This window comes from Anthonomus grandis, chromosome 5 (genome assembly GCF_022605725.1).
Source record: "Anthonomus grandis grandis chromosome 5, icAntGran1.3, whole genome shotgun sequence".
NCBI lineage: Eukaryota > Metazoa > Arthropoda > Insecta > Coleoptera > Curculionidae > Anthonomus > Anthonomus grandis.
In genome coordinates this window covers 26,784,191-26,801,264 of record NC_065550.1, presented here as the reverse complement: position 1 = coordinate 26,801,264, position 17,074 = coordinate 26,784,191, and the positions used below count along the sequence as shown (strand labels likewise).

Genomic DNA, 17,074 nt, shown 5'->3' with positions numbered 1-17,074 from the left:
TTCAATTTTTTTTTCTGATATTGGTAATACTAAACTAGGGAATTTTTCCAAAATATGAACCATGCTGTCGTCGATTGGTGACACTGTTCCAGTGTTACCAATAAAATATTCCGAAATGTCACTAAATGTGCAACTCTTTATGACCAATCAGAGCACATTCAACAGTACACATTTAATAACATGGCAGCCCCATATTTACAAATCGACCAAAATATTTCAAACACCGAATAATATTTATAAATTTTCCTCTAAACTATGGCAAACCACTATGAGGTGCCTAATTGGTGAGTTACCAGGATACGTAATAAATTAATTCCCACATGCATTTCATACAAACAAATGCATTCCTTCAATTTTAAAAATATGACTAAAAAAAAAACTAAAATAAACCCCCTTTAGGGCAGGAAAACCCCCTGTGGGTCTACATTTGGACGTCCTTAAAGGTGACAAATTAATACAAAAACTCATGATAGACCAAAAGAAGTGCTACCTCTTCGGACGCAATGCTCAAATGAATGATTTCTGCATTGATCATGCATCCTGTTCCCGAGTTCATGCAGCTTTTGTATGGCATAAGCATCTTAACAGGGCCTTCCTAGTCGACTTGGGCAGCAGTAAGTACCAGAAATAATTCACCAACATTAAAAAATGCCATTTGTGCTAAACATCCTCTTGTAGCTCATGGAACTTTTATTGGAACTTTACGTTTGGAAGGGTATAAACCTACTCAACTGCCTATTGATTCTAGTTTTCATTTTGGAGCCTCGACGAGGAACTATATTATAAGAGAAAGGCCCCAAACTGGTATAAGACCCATTATCGATGAAATCGAGAAGGCTGGAGAGGAGTCTGAGGGTGGTTTATTAGGACTTCCAGAAACTGAAATGGAGTTGGATGTAAGTGTATTATTCAGATGTATTGTCTATGGTTAACAAATATTTAATTTCATGTTTGTTACCTATTAATTATTTTTTAATAATAAGTACAATTTATTGAAATAGTAATTTTCAATATAGAATTTATAAATAAAAACTTTAATATTACATTAAAGTTATTGGAAAGTTAGTAAAATAATCCCCTTTTTTAAGGCTGGTTCAAAACATTGGTAAATTAGGAAGCAACAACAATAAACTATAGATCAATTGAAATTATTAATTGTATTTTTAAGGAGCTTGAGGTTGTTCTTTTCGAAAAGCTGTATGGTGATAATAGACATCATATATCCGAACAACAATATGGTTCTAAAAATCTTTCCCTAAAAATCTACTGATGATGTTTTATTCACCAACTTTGGACACACTTTCAAAATTAATGCCCTTTAATGAATGAATGTAGCACTAGCTCTTATTATGTTGTTGATGCCTTACTTGTCAAAGAGGCAAAATATTGTGGAGATCAGTGATTTTAGGTGGAATTCCTTTCGGAATTTTTTTGAAATCTTATTCTAGGGATGTGGGTGTTCCCCAAATTTAAAAGAGTTGGTTACTACACAGAAGGAGGCTTTGATAATCCAACTCTGCTTCATATATTTAAGTGTTTAAATTGAAAATACAAAATTAAAGTTACTAATAGGCTCTATAACCAATGTTACCTTAGAACCACAATTTATTGATTGTCCTGTTATCTTTTTGTAATTCTGAGTTTTTAGTTGTGTATTATTACTTATACATGTATATACTGTGTATTCTTACTGTAATTTTATATTGTTTTTAATGTACAGTTTTATTTCAAGTTTGATATCTGTAATTGACAATCATTGCTATTGATACTAACAAATAAATAAATTGATATTGTACCCAAAACTATATCGTTAACATAGAGGGAGTCACACCATTTTTACTTAGAAAAAGGATTATTTCCTTTATTTTTTTTCCATTAATTTTCAAGCTTTAAGGCTATGGCTTGAAAAGTTTCTCTCTTGTTTATAGGTTTCTGAGCTAATAATTTTGAAAAGCAAATATTCCATTACTAAACATGTAAATTCAGTCAGTCTATAACTAAAATTCTATAACATAACTTATCAAAGTTGTTCGCTTGGCCATTGTTGAGCAATGACTTTATATTTTTAATTTATTTCTTACTAACAGGAATTATGCTAACTAATGTCATGCTAATGTATAAAGCAGACTGAAGAAGTAAAATATAAGCATTTTTTAGCAATTTTGCCAAAATTAAAAGCCCATCTTATCAATCTTTGAAGTAGACACAATATTCTCAACAAAAATCAATATATAGGAGTAACTTCAGATATAATTTAGAATTTTAATTTGAGAGCAAAGTTAATTTTAGTGTGTTTGGATGTATCTAAGGTTTTTGGTATTGTGTATCAATATCTGCTTCATTTGTTACTACATTATGCAATGAGGAGCAGTGTTGAAGTTGTATTTGATCTCATTTTACTAAAATTATACTAAGCACTTTAATAGAACTCAGTTTATTAAAATTAATAATATCAATGTTACTAGTATATGCAAACTGTAAAATCTGGCATATCTGAGGTACTATTTTTGGTCTCATACTTTTTACCAATTCCATAAATTGGTTTCAAATAGTCAGACACTATTAGTCTAAACTACATAGTCCATATTCAAAGTTCGTTTAATGAAATGCCAATTAACTCTTTGATTTTTTTATCATATGTTTAAAGATTTTTCTTTTTGATAAGTAATCATTTCATATATTTAAGGTATAATGACTAACAAAATCTACAAAATAACATTGAACCTATAAATTATACATAATCCATAACCAATAATTGTTCTATATTAGATGAGAGTCTAGAGTCAAAAATATTCAAACTATGTTGTAATGTTAAATTATTACATTTTTTTAACAATAAAGGGAACTTTTTTAACTTAGATTGATATTAGGAACGCTTATATTTATCAATTCTATCAAATAATAGTCATTATATCTAATAATATTAATGACATAGTAAGTAAATAGCACAACTTGATTCTTGGAACAAGTGTTTGAAACTTGACTAGTTAACATTGCATTATAAGATATTAAGTAGGGATAAACTTTATTTTTTCTCAAATATACATACATACCAAATAAGATCTATATGGCAATTTTCTTGAGGCAACCACATTATAGAAGTATACTCAAGATGTGGTCTTGTCAAAGATTTATGCAGTTTTAATTATATCAGATTTTATAAAAAATATGGGTTGTACACAATACACAAAAACATGTATCACATGTTGTTGTTTATGTAGTCATTACACGGCATTTGTGAAAATTTTGTTTTGAAGGAAACCATTGAGAAAAACTTTGCAGGTCCTGCATCATCTTTTTCAGTGACAACCTTAAAGATCTTGAAATCATCTGCAAACAGGAGGCTTTTTAAATGATTTACAGACAATTGACAATAAACTGTTATCTATTATCAATTGCCTGTGAAATTTGATCTGTATACACATACATTTTACCCATGAATTATTACGAACACCTATGGGCCTATAATTTTTTTACATTATCACAGGTGTAATCACAGCAATTTTTAACTTATTGGGAAACATTATTTTGCACAGCTACAAAAAGTATGTGAGCTAAGGTTTTAACAAGAAAATCTGCACAGCATTTGTAGATATAGCAAGGAATGTTGTCCATACCAACACTTTTGTTTAGTTTTAATTGCTTTATTGCTACTCTTACTTGTTCCTCAGTGATTGTACCAAACTCAACAATTTTAACTCAAATAGGGCGAGAGTTTGTAATTGTTTTCTAATTTTTGTTTATACATTGTGGATTATTGTTGTTGATTTATTTTTACTACAGATAAGGGATTCTTTGTAATATTATAATTTAAAAAATATATAAGGAATTAATACATTAGATGGAATATATGGACTTCTAAGAGGCAGCACCTTGATTTTTTTAAAAGTTTTGGACTAAATTATCTAATAACTTTTGCAGAACTTAACAGAATTCAACACAGCCCATAACCGACGGATATCAATGTTAGGAATAAGTGACGACAACGAAAAAAGAAACAAGAGCAGAAAAAGGAAACGAACCACGGTATCTTTCAATGAAGACGAAGAAATTATTAACCCAGAAGATATTGACCCAAGCATAGGGAGGTCAGTTATCAATAAATCAATCCCTGTACATATATAAAAAGTTCTTTATATCATAGGTTTAGGAATCTAATTCAAACAACAGTGGTGCCATCGGCAAACAAAAAAATCAAATTGGGTGACACCCTAGGTATGGGCCACCATAACAGTTTGGAGTTTAAGGTGCCTAAAGTACTGAACCATCCTCAGCACAACGATTTATATAATGATTTGCCACCTGAGACTCAGAGTGCTTCTAGTGTCAGCAATATGAGTAATATGTATAGTTCCTTAAGTTCAAGGTAAGTGATGTCTATCTGTCTTTAACTGGTTAACTTTAAAGGTATATTTTGAAACTCAAAATAAAGTCACAGTCTCAGAAATTTTGGGAATCATCCACTATTTAATCAATTATTAAATTAAGAAGATTTGATATGTTCAGCTATTGATAAGAACCAAATAGAGTTATTTGCATATTTAGTAAAATTATGTACTTAAACCTGTAGTGATATCTAATTCAATTGAAGTCCAATAATTCCTAAATACAATAATTTACTTCAGATATACTAGATTTTTTTACATATCAAGGAGCTAAAGTTTTATCTATCAACCCTTGAGCTCAATTCTTCTTTTCAAAATCTTACCTGACTTTAATTAGCAACATAAATAATTTACCTAACTAAAAACATACATTTTATAATAAATGACAGGTACAAAACGTTTTTTGTAGCATTTTCCGCAACATTATTAAGGTAAGCGGCAATTACAAGCAATGGGATAACAAAAATTGTAAACTACCTAATAACTAAAACAGAAAAAGCAGAAAAAAATGAAATAGATACAACGATTTTTTTTAACTATACTTATATTGTTCAGACTTCGACCTAGTACACATTAATTTACATATTGCACAGTTGATTTAGATTAGTATAGAATATATGAAAGTGGGTCCTTTTAAATATTTGGTTACATATCAGTAGCATTTTAATTATTAAAGGAGTGACTAGATCTAAAGAAATCATAGTTTAAAACTCTTAAATTGATCGTAAAAACACTCAGATATATGTACTGCTAAATCACAATCTTTATATTTAACATTATTTGTTATACAATATATGAAAATCAGATACTGTTTGTTTCTTCTATGTAGAAGAAACGTTCCTTCCTGAGATAGAGCTATCTCAGCAATCTCTTTTGTACATTTTCTAAGTAATCAGTATGAATATGGGCCGATGGCACTAAATTTGCGCAGCATATTCCTGATGTAGTACATTAGGAGCAATCATTGAACTTTTACATGAACTCGATAAAAACAAATATGTTGTATGTCTGTTCATACACTTACAAAAAGCATTCGATTCAATTGATTAAAATTAATGTTGCAAAAGCTCAAAAAAATGGGGTTTCGAAATAAATATCATGATTTGTTATCTTGTACTGTGGTTAACGGTGAACAGAGCAGTAAAGTTAATGTAAGTGTTGGATCTTTGGAATACCTGCTATATGTACAGATCTGATAATATGCAACCCTTACAGCAAAATATGTGAAGTACACAGTAACTACAAGAATATTTTAACTGGCTATGCCACAATAAATTAAGTTTAAGTTTAAATGTGGAAAAAACTATGTATATGGTGATGACTTGACAACTAACAAAAAATATTGAACCAGTGATAAAGTTGAATAATAAAATCCTGAATGAAGTAAATGAATACAAATAGATGGGTCAAATGATTAATGAAAGATTAGCATGGACTGCACATATATCAAAATCTTTTCGACAAGGTTTCAACATTGTTGGGTATAACCAAAAATGGTGTAGCCATAGATTGAATAAAAACACAAAACACTTATGGCATTTATTAATAGTGACATCTCGTTTAAATCACACCAATAAAAAAATTATTGAAGATCCTCTTGTAGAAGAGCAGCATCATTAAAAGAATCAATACGTCTAAAAGGTTTGACATTAGAACACTGGAATTTTAAACATTTTCACAAAATCATTTAAGAAGAAGGAAAACAAAACAGGGCGACAATGAGCCTGCAAGATGAGCACTTGAGTTTCCACAAGATGACCACTTGAGTTCTCCCTCTAACAAATTTAGATATCCATTAAAGAAGAGAATATGCAATACCCAAAGTCTTCAGTTTCCCCATGATTGACCGCGATCAAAAGCTTTAAAGAAATCTGTATAGATCGAGTTATCTGGCATCTGAGAACCTTGGGAATTTATTTAAAAATGAAGTAAATAGTTTCAGCATTTCATTTTCTTTGCAAAAAGTATAATATGAGTGATAAGTCTATAATTTCATAGCGGCAATCCTAAAAGCTTTTTGGAAACATCCCAGTGCCTGCATTAAAAATAAATGCAAAAATCTGTTGATATTTGCTCTAAAAGCTTAAATCTTATTTGGTCAATGCTAGGAGCTTTTTTTATTTTTTTAATCCTAATATTATCCGATCTACTTGAATCAGGTTGTACTTCCATAAAAACAAAGGGACTTGTAATATTTTTAATTTTATCAAGGCAATTTTTATGCCTTAATTTAATAAGCTTGTTTCTCATTCAATTTATAGAATAATGCATTTATTTTTCTCAAAAATATAAAAAAAATCTCTCCTAGGTTGGGTGTAAGTCTTCCAAATCCAGCACCAGACGTGGACATGGGAATTCCCACTCCAGCACCGTTCGTTCCCCAACAGGTCCAAGTACCAGACTCTTTGGAACCGAAAAAGAAGAAATACGCGAAAGAGGCGTGGCCCGGAAAGAAACCCGTTCAAGCTTTACTCGTGTAATTATCAAGTTATTTTTTTTTAATTTCCCGTTGCGCACATTCACAATCATCAAATCCAATGGAAGCGGGGGAAGTGATTTTTTTTTAAATTTATATTATGTGTTGTAATAAATACTTCATAATAACTATTTAATAGTTTTAAATTGGGGGTAATTATTGAATAATAAGATTGTCGAGGTTCAGAAGCTTCGTATTATATTGTTGCACATTTTCTGAGTACATGTAGTTGAATATTCAGTGGATTGCCTAATTTTTATTTGGAGAATTAGATACGGAAGGTTATTATTAAAAAAAAAGATCATTACATCAAGGATATAAATCATAGTGTTCCAATAAGTCCTAAAAACCTGAAAAACTAAAGTTGTTCATAAATATTTTGTCTGGTAAGCTATTTTCCCACATCCTGTAGGGAATATCAGAGATCCTATTAAACCTTATAATATTCATTTAGGGAAATTAACTGTTTAGGTTTGCATTTGATTCATTTCTATAACGCGAGTAAATTGTTTTGTATAGTTACAAATCTATAGTATAATGGTTTTACATAAACATTTTGTATATATCATTAGGTCAAGTAATCAAATAGGTTAATGAAAAAGCATGGGTAAATGAATTAGATGTTTTCTTTATAGCACACTAAATAGTCCTCTATAATAAATCAATCTATTAAATAAGTAATTTTGTATTTATTTTGCTGCTTTAATGGTTTGACCTTAATAAGTAACAATTTGGAAGAATTTAATTTTAGAGTCTAAGATGTAATGTAACCATTTTTCGTTGAAATCGCTATGGCCCGGCCGGTGAGCTTGTCGGTAGGTTTCGTACTTGAATGTTACCTAAAATAAAATTAATTATGTAATATTAAATAATATTGTGTAGAGGAACAGTAAGAAACTTTTTCATTCGTGGGGTCATATTACATGCTTTAAATGTTTATTGTGGCCCTTGTTAAAAGTACTTTCTAGTGAATATAATTGAGCAATAGTTTCTTTAACTTTATTATTACATTTATTTATACCAACTTCAATCAAATCTAACTGTAGTTCCTGGAACAAGACATTTTTTTTTTACTTATAAGCATTTAAGGATAATTTATATCCTCTTAAAGCAATTTCCTTCCAAGGTTCTAGAGTTTGATAAAAATGTATTTTTCCTTGGAGAACATTGAAAACATTTCTGGAACAAGATGAAGAACTAACTGAAGTCGCGTGCGCGAAATTTGTTCTTTTCATTAGAGGCATTTAGGGATAATTTAAAGGACAATTAGGCAATTTAAAGTTACATATCAAATATTTTACATGGACGTTAAGGGATAATTTGGAAATTCTTAAAGCAATTTGAAAAGACTTGTTCCTGAAATAAACAGGGAGGCTCCTGGAGTGCTTTGGGAGCTGCTATTTTAAGGTAAATTGAATAATAATAATAAAGCTAGAACATTTTTCAAAGTTAAAAGATTTAGAAAAATATAAAACAATAAAGTGTTTCCTAAAAAAGTATATTTATAAAAACAAAAATGTGGAATCCTGACCAAAAAATTAACAAAGTTGTTGAATATTTCTTCAGAAAAGACCATAGATTTTTATTTAGTTAATTAATAGGCCATTGGGTAAATTTAAATTAGTTTTTATATATTTTATTTATTTGTTGTTAGAATCCTGTCAATATAAATGTAATGTACATATATAATTGTAATCAAACAAAATTACATTAGTAAATAGGAAAGGTAGCATACACCTAGGAAAACGAAATCCTATATGTCTCACTACAATTTAGTACTCCCAACTAGCATTTTTGGCAACAGATACGTAATCGCGACTATAAAGAATACTTTAAAGTTGTGGTTACTAGTCGCGGGAACCGTTTAGGCACCGTTCTGTTACCACTTTTTTACCAAAATTGGGAATGATTTTGCTGTAGCAAATACGTAATTCTATCGTCCCGGGAACTTCTTTTTAACGTCCCATAGTGGTTTTCGGGATGTCATAAAGTAGTAATTGTGCAGTGCTAGTTACTAAGAAGTTACTGATACAATATTATGCAAACATTTTGATTCTCTTTATTTGTCAACACAAATTATTTTATACGTCCGTCTTTATTCTAAGTGATGGCGTTGTATCGGGGTTAATCTACTTCATATTGTATTTAATATAGCTGATATTATCGCTTACCGGAGTGGAAAAATGTAAACGAAGCAAATTTTACTGTTAAACATAGGCAATATAGGACGAAAATAAAGAACGCCTCGTTAAAATAATGACTTTTAACAAAAAAATATACCAGGTCTATAAATTATTATAAATAATTATTTATAAATATTTAAATTTAATTTTTTAAAGAAGGTAGATAATTTTTTTCACTCCTCTTTACTCCTATGAATATAAGTCTATAATTTAATAAAAATTGCATAAAATGTAAAAGTATTCAGATTTTAGCAGATTCATAAAATCGTGCAATACCTTTTCACAAAATGGAGTCAAATAACTAAAAAAAATATGGCGAATTGTTGTTAGAGTTACCAAGAAGTTTCTTTTGTTACTTCAAAGTAAAAATTACTTAGGAATAAGTAAATTATTTCAAAAAAATGCTACTATAAAGTATATTTTACTGCATAGTAGAAATAATTACTTAAAGGTAATTTGCTTTAATAGCCAAGGTGGTAAATATTACTTTAAAGAAGAAACAAGGGTAACTATTTCGGTCTTGTTACTGATAATATTACTTCAAAGTGTATTACTGCGTGGTAATATTTTGATGTTCCTATGTAGTCGCAAGAACTTGAAATTAACTTTGTAATCGCGCTTACTTAAAAGTTCCCATTTAATCGTCCCACCAACCAATATTTTCTACTTATATAGCAACGACGTTGTAAAGGTAATTAGGTCAGGTCGCTAAGCGGTATCAGCTACCATCAGAGTTACCGCAAAGTAATAATTACTATATAGTCAAGTATTAAGTTAATATTACGTATTTCTTACTACTATTTTTTACTTGGCAGTTATTTAAACTTATAAGATATTTTTTTGGTACCAATTACCGATTTATTACTTGAATAAAGTAATATAGTCAAACAATGTTGTAGCCGTAACTAAATTGTTAGTTGGGCTAAGACAGGTGGAAAAGAAAATGTCTCTATATCTATCTATAAAAATATAACATTCACGTATAAGCATTAACTTATTAACAAAAATCACTTATGTGATACTTACACAAAAAAAACAATTGAAAACATTTTATGGTTCATATTTATAATTAAAGTTAAGAAGCGTATTTGTTAGTTTTGCCCCTATATAAGTTGCAAATCTTTGTGAAAAATCTATCCTTCCTAAATATTATGGTCAATATGTAATTTTACATTCCATTCAGTGTATCAGGGGCATTATCATGTAATGCACCCAAAACAAGATCACCAGATCTAATTATTGTACCAAGGTTTTGTAATAAGTTGATTATTATTTAGAAACTCTCGGCTCATAAAATTTATGAATAAAGCATCTAAGGCTTTTACTGAAAGCCACAGCTTAATGTTGCAACACAAGGTTTTTGTCAATTTGTACTTTTAAGTAGGTTACTTTATCAAACTCCTTTATATGAAATCTACTACCATTACTATCTTTAATATTTCATTCAAATCTGGCCTATTTAAATTATTTAGTGAAAAAGCAATAAAAGTGGTTTTATCAATGTTTAGAGATAGTTTATTTTGGTCGCGCCAAATTTTGATTTTTGCTTGTCCCTTAGAACATTGAAAGGCCTGTCAATGTTCTAAGGCTAGTCCTCTATCTGCTTCCTCTTTCGCAGCTTTCCAAGTGTGTCCACTAAACAGACATACTCTCAACTGCATATGAAATTATTTCTCCATCTATTTCGGTAATTTTAGTAGAATTTTTGTCGAGTAAATGAAGACTCTGCCTTGTAAGTGTGTCGCTGGATGTATTGTTCATTTGTAGTATTTGTTTTCTTTCCGTAAAGTACTCTTTAAATATTTAATTTCAGGCAAGACTTCTGGTACCATTCAATTCAAGCATATCAAGCAATTTTTGATGTGGCATTGTACCAAAGGCCTTGGCTAAGTCCAAGAATACCGCAACACATTTATCACTTTTATCAAAGTAGCCTTTAATTTGACTGACTACTTTAAGCATAGCGTCATTTGTAACTGAGTTAGGCGGAAACGCAAATTGTTGAGTTTTAAATGATCATAAAGCCCTACTAACTTTTCAAATTTTTTTTGAGAAACTCGTTAATAAACTAATAGGCCTATAATTCTTTATAACGCTTTTATTTCCTTGGAATAACAATTGGACTAACAATTGACACCTTGAAAGCATCTGGCATTTTTTTTGTGAAAAAATAAGGTTGATAATATGGATTAATGGTTTAAGAAGAGATTCATGAAATTTTTTAATAAATGTCGAGGAGATCCCATCTACTATTATATAAAATGTGTAACCCTAACCCACGATTATCGAATTTGGAGATTAGTATCTCGTCAGGAAGAAAAAGGTCCTTTAATTTTTAATTAATTAATTTATATCTGAAAAGGAGTTTTTATATTAAAAAAAATTATAAAAATGTAGATCCATGACCAAAAAAATAAACTTTATCGACTTTCGAGCTTAATAAGTACCTCTTCGGGAGGAAAAATAAAATTAAATGTCCAAAAACACAAAATCTGTATCAGGAATTCAGAAGAATTATGAAATAAAGATTTTTTTGCTTAAAAAAAATGTATGTTATAATTTTTCAAATATTAAAGGCTCAAGAGTTCGAAAAATTACGAATCTATTTATTCAAAATTAAAAAGAACCCTTGATCAAGTATACAGTGCGAGTCTCTAACTTGGAATAAATTCACTAAATCAAAGGTGTTCTTTTTTTCGGAAATATGCTCGGAGACGTCGATTAGAATTTTAACTTGCCTTTATTTTAATGTAAAAAAAATTATACAGGGGGTCTCAAATGTGAGATATGACGTCATCGATAATTTTTTCAAATGGCAACGCTTTTTTTTTAAAGACTATTATTAAAGGATTTGACATGTTAATTACACATGCGTATAAATTAAAATTTTTTTTTAAAATCTTGACTATAGATAATAATCAGAAATTCCTAAAAGCGAGACAATATTATTTTGTGTCAAAAGTGACTATCTGAACGGAAATGCCGGAAAGTTCTTCAGTAGCCTGAAATTAGTCTATCAAATAACTGAAAAAGAGCTTTAATTGCCTGAAAAAGGGAAAACCATATCAAATGTCTGGAAAAAGAAAAAAATACCTCAAATTCCTGGAAAAAGAAAAAATTACCGTAAATTTTTGGAAGAGGACAAAATTACATCCCTACACTATATTATCGAATTCAATTTAATAGTCTTTCTTTAATAAGTGTTTAAAATGTTACCAATTTACTAACTGAAAATAACCGAAACGGAACTGAAACTCGTTTTGAAAATTTCTAATTACTTCGCGGGAAATAAGCCTTTATTCCTGTCATATTCGTTCTTTCAAATCCGCAATATTTGCCGGTTCGGTTTTAAAAACTTTGCTCTTCAAGTAGCCTCGTAAGAAAAAGTCCAAAGGTATTAAATCTAGAGACGTGGGTGGCCATTTAAAGGGTCCTCTTCTGTCAATCGATCTACCTGAAAATAGATCATCCAGGTATTCACGGACAGGTCTTTCAAAATGAGGAGGCGTGCCGTGCCGTCCAGCTGAAACCAGATGTTTCTATTCGGGACGTCAGCTTCTACAGGGAAAAGGAACAAAATTCGGTTCTTCTGCATTAATATCTTGGTCCATTAAGATTTTCTTGGAAGAAAATCGGTCCTATAGCTCGATCACCTAAAAATTGACCTGTCTAAAAATTGACTGGCCTTCACTCATCCATTGTGGATTTTTGTCTGCCCAATAACGACAATTTTGACGATTTACCTCATCATTCAACATAAACGTTGATTCATCAAGAAATAAGACGTTTTCTATTTGTAGAAAATTCCTGTCTAGTAGATTCATAATTTCTTTGCAAAACTGTTCTACTCGGATCATCTTCAGGGAGTTCATGGAGGATTTTTATGTTATAGGAATGACATTTTTCAGCTTTAAGAACTTTTGCTACTGAAGAGTGGCTAATTTAGAGTTCCCTAGTGGGAATTTTCTTCGAGAGAGAAAGCATTAATTTTCACCTATTCACTGAGCGCACTTCGAAAATGATCTTAAATGCTTTCCCGGAACTGTTTTTCGGTACTTTGCGATGGGTGGTAAATCAGGATACTTCTCTCTAAATAAATAGATAACTCCATTTTGTGTTCTTGTCCTTTCTCCGTGGCCAATTATAAGTAGAATTTCGATCTTGTGTGTTTCAGTTAAGTACGACATTTTACAAACGGCAAAACGACTAAGAGTTTCGTCGCACAAATAAGAATCGAATATGATACTAATCTCCTTACTTGTTTCATAATTTATTTGTTAAATAAAAAAAATAATCCATATCTTACATTTATAAAATACTAATCAATGTGTCCGAGCATATTTCCGAAAAAAAGAATACCTTTGATTAAGTGAACTTATTCCAAGTTAGAGACTCGCACTGTATACTTAATCAAGGATTTTTTTTAAATGTTGAATATTAGATTCGTAACTTCTTTAACCCTTGAGCCTTTAATATTTGAAAAATTATCACATACATTTCTTTAAAAATGAAAAAATCTCTATTTCCTAATTCTTCTCTGAGACAGATTTGTGTTTTTGGTCATTTAAATTAATTTCTTACTGTTGCCACTATAACTGTCAGTACTTTCCACCCATATGTTACTTTCCCAATACGAACGAATTTTGAGTTTGCAAACTCCCTACTTTTCTGAATTAATCGTACAGAAAAAAACTTACATCGACTGGACAATAAGATGGTTTGGCTCTACAAACTTCAATGGTAAAATATAAGCTAGCAGTCGCCTGAGCCACCGGATATTTCCAAGTTGGTAAACTGTAAATTGCCTACAAATTAAACTAATTTCATCATTGTTTCAAAATAACCTAATACTACCCTTACCTGATATTTATACAAATTTGAACAGTGTGAGTCTTGTACACCCTGATAGTATATAACGTACATCCAGTCCTCTTCCGTTTCGAAATAAGAAAGGTATTCGTCTATCGCGTAAGCTCCAAGTTCGACGGTAAAACTATCCACCGTGGGCCATTTTATATCCGACTTTTTGGTTTCCACATATTCGAATTGTTCCGATTCATGGTAGGTAGTAAAAACCGGTTCATCGCGGTTCTGCACATATATTTGTTCGTCAGAAGAAAAACGTACAGGGAGAGACCGGGGAGAAAGTTTTTTTTTTGTCTTCGCTACAATTTGAGAAATTATTAAAAGTAAGGGATCCATAAGATAATCATTAGTTTTAAGATTTACATTATTAATAAATGCACAGCATAATAATGCACAGGATGGAATGCTAAATATAATTTAATTAGCCGATTTAATATTCTAGTTATTTCGAGTAAGTATCGTGAATAGTAGTGAAAATTTTATACAAAAATGTCTAACTAAAAATCCAAATCCTTAATTCACACACCTCACAAATCCACCTGTCTAGAAGTTTTCTATATCGTAACTACTTATTGCTACTTATTTAAATGCATGTACATAAAATCGTTGCTGTATGTTGACCATACTCTAATTTCAGGGCGTTTTATTGCTGTTTAATGTTTTATTGTTGAGAAAATAATTAAGAGTGACAATAAATATTCATTTTATTCACTACCTTCCGACTGCTCCACAACATTTTCAACGAACTTCTTGGCAAACGATATATGATCCAGATATGTAGTACATTCGTCATCTTCGTCAAAAAGCATATTTGATTGGAATGTCCCTTGCATGCCACTCGTTTCGTCCATGTGTTCATGCTGGCATTCTTCTTCGCTATATAAGGCCTGCTGCGGATATTCCATAACATTGTCCTCATCATGAAAATGTATCGTGCTGTTTCTTCCTTCTTAATAAAAAATTATCATCATGCAGGATGATTTATATAGTGTTTAAATATCTTACTTAATAAAGTCTGTCTTGCGTGGTATGCTTCTAAACTAGCATCAGATTCTGTAGGATCCACATTGGTCTTTATTCCCGACAACAGGCTATCATCGCTATTGACTCTTACCTAAACAAAGGAAGATTTAAAAGTGAAAATGGTAAATATTTCGCTTACCGTAATCATGTTAACGTTCGACTCTGAAATTTCTTCTGTGAGATCTTTTAAGAAAAATTTCTGTTCTCTTTCGAGTTTGGTCATATTGGAAAATTTAGGTTATCCCTTCTGACGACAATGAGACCCCAATTTCCTTATGAATTACCCCCCAGAAAAGCCCCACCCAAGAAAATATTTCCGAATTTAAAACCAGTTTAAGTGACGCTCATAATGACAATAAAAGTTGACAAACAAAAGTAGGGTTTGTAAATGCTGAACGCACGTTTTAATAATTTGCAAGCCATCATCAGGAATCCCTCTATTTTGCTGCAAAAACAAAATTCAAATATCTTAAATAGTTCCTAAGTTCTGTTGAAATATATGAGTAAGAATCTTATATGTTTTAAAGATTTACATTTGGTACTGGCTGCCCATGGTTGACAGAATTGTCTTTAAGTCAGAAAGATACAAGAACGTTCTTAAATGAAAGTATTTATGACATTTTTATAAGAATATTACAAAATATTTATATTCCAATATGGTTTTTAATAAAGCTATGAGCTATAAGCTATATAGCTTCATTCTGTAGCCAGTGCGAAAATATTCATTCTCGCACTTGTTTTAGAAGGATTATCTGCATCGCCATCTAAAAGTCGTGTTTTAAAACATGAACAAAGCCAACAAGATAAACGATTGAAATAAATATGAATTGAAAATAAAAACCAATTTGATAGCCGTACAAAGATAGTTGTACAAATTTGTTCAATAGTAAAAAATTTGTTACAAAAATGTCCTAACTAAAACTGCCATAATTTCGTTAATCATTAACCCAGAATCTTGTTTTTACCCTCAATTTCAGCCTCAAGAATTTCTCTATATTAATTGTAAAAAAAAAATCAAATATTTCAAGTGGAAAATTCAAGTTTCTTAATAATTACGAAAGACGTGCTCTTTCTTTGCCTAAAACCCTTAAAAAACGAATTATTTTATTTCTTGTTTTTTTTCAGAAAACTAAAACATTCCTGGTATATTAAGAAAATATAATTTGCACATTTCTAAAGAAATATCCTGGAAATATTTAGTGTACTTAATTAAACCATATTAAAAAAAGTACTTTACCAAGATACAGACGTCATCCATACAGTGCATCACCGTCCGTCCTTTCTGACCGGGCTTTTTCGGTAATATTTTAATCGCATGGTCGTTTCCGCTAATCCTTTCATTTTCGTTTTTGATACTGCTCTCTCTGCGCTTTTTCCAATCGGATCCCTTCGAATCCCCGGAGATTTGCGATAATTTTTTTTGGGGGGACATATTTCTTCGATTGACGTATGCCCGGGAATTCTTCCAAAATTAAAAAAAGAAATATATTAAAAAAAAAAAACAAAAATACAAGAAAAAAAGCCTTTAAAGTAAAATTGTTTTCTACATTAAAGCAGTCATGTCACTTATGTGACATATATGGTTGTCTAGGTGAGTTTGAGTTAAAAAATGAGTCGAGGGGTATGTTAAAGGTGTATTTAAATTTTATATTAATAAAAATTGGTCGTTTCCAAGTTAATACAGAAAAATCTATTATCATATTCAAAGTAATATATATAAGAGAACAAAATACAGTTAAAATACTGTTTTCTTATTAATGGATCCTTGAAGTAACTTGTAAAAAAAGCATTTTATCCATTCTAAGCCGATCGGACCTTTAGTACGAACCGTGTGAATTACGAACTTTACGAACACTGCTGAGATAAATATATTTGAACTTTGCTAAGTTTATATGGGAAGAACATTTGTTTTGGTTCCAGTCGACAATTTTTTACAATTAAGGAGATAAATATTTAATCTATTCATAATTATCAGTCGAGAATCCTTAAAAATCACTACTGTGATAAATATATCAACTTTTCTCTATGAGAGCAACATTTTTTCGCTGGTGGTTTAGGGTCATCTAACTTTTAGGAAATCACTGCTGAGATAAGTATTTTATTTAAAGTAAAAAAAACAAAAAAAGAAGTAAGAGGCCTTT

General features: G+C 30.5%; 2 protein-coding genes across 3 annotated transcripts; one reads left to right on the top strand and one right to left on the bottom strand.

Annotated features, from left to right (window-relative positions):
• The first annotated feature begins 143 nt into the window (after positions 1 to 143).
• LOC126736505 (nuclear inhibitor of protein phosphatase 1) lies at positions 144 to 6,992 on the top strand. Its single transcript, XM_050440885.1, has 6 exons — positions 144 to 284; positions 400 to 614; positions 679 to 896; positions 3,922 to 4,088; positions 4,145 to 4,366; positions 6,694 to 6,992. Exons 1-6 carry the CDS (start codon positions 256 to 258, stop codon positions 6,863 to 6,865), a joined length of 1,023 nt encoding a protein of 340 aa, XP_050296842.1. The 5' UTR covers positions 144 to 255; the 3' UTR covers positions 6,866 to 6,992.
• Positions 6,993 to 7,530: 538 nt separating this feature from the next.
• LOC126736504 (uncharacterized) lies at positions 7,531 to 16,513 on the bottom strand. Of its 2 annotated transcripts, XM_050440884.1 has the most exons (7): positions 16,171 to 16,318; positions 15,073 to 15,378; positions 14,916 to 15,024; positions 14,626 to 14,859; positions 13,905 to 14,209; positions 13,742 to 13,849; positions 7,531 to 7,700 (listed from the first exon to the last, which is right to left on the bottom strand). In XM_050440884.1, exons 2-7 carry the CDS (start codon positions 15,154 to 15,156, stop codon positions 7,578 to 7,580), a joined length of 963 nt encoding a protein of 320 aa, XP_050296841.1. In that variant the 5' UTR covers positions 15,157 to 15,378; positions 16,171 to 16,318; the 3' UTR covers positions 7,531 to 7,577. The 2 variants fall into 2 exon arrangements, with proteins under 2 accessions (XP_050296841.1, XP_050296840.1); XM_050440883.1 differs by lacking the exon at positions 15,073 to 15,378 and having other exon boundaries at positions 16,171 to 16,513.
• Between the last annotated feature and the right edge of the window lie 561 nt (positions 16,514 to 17,074).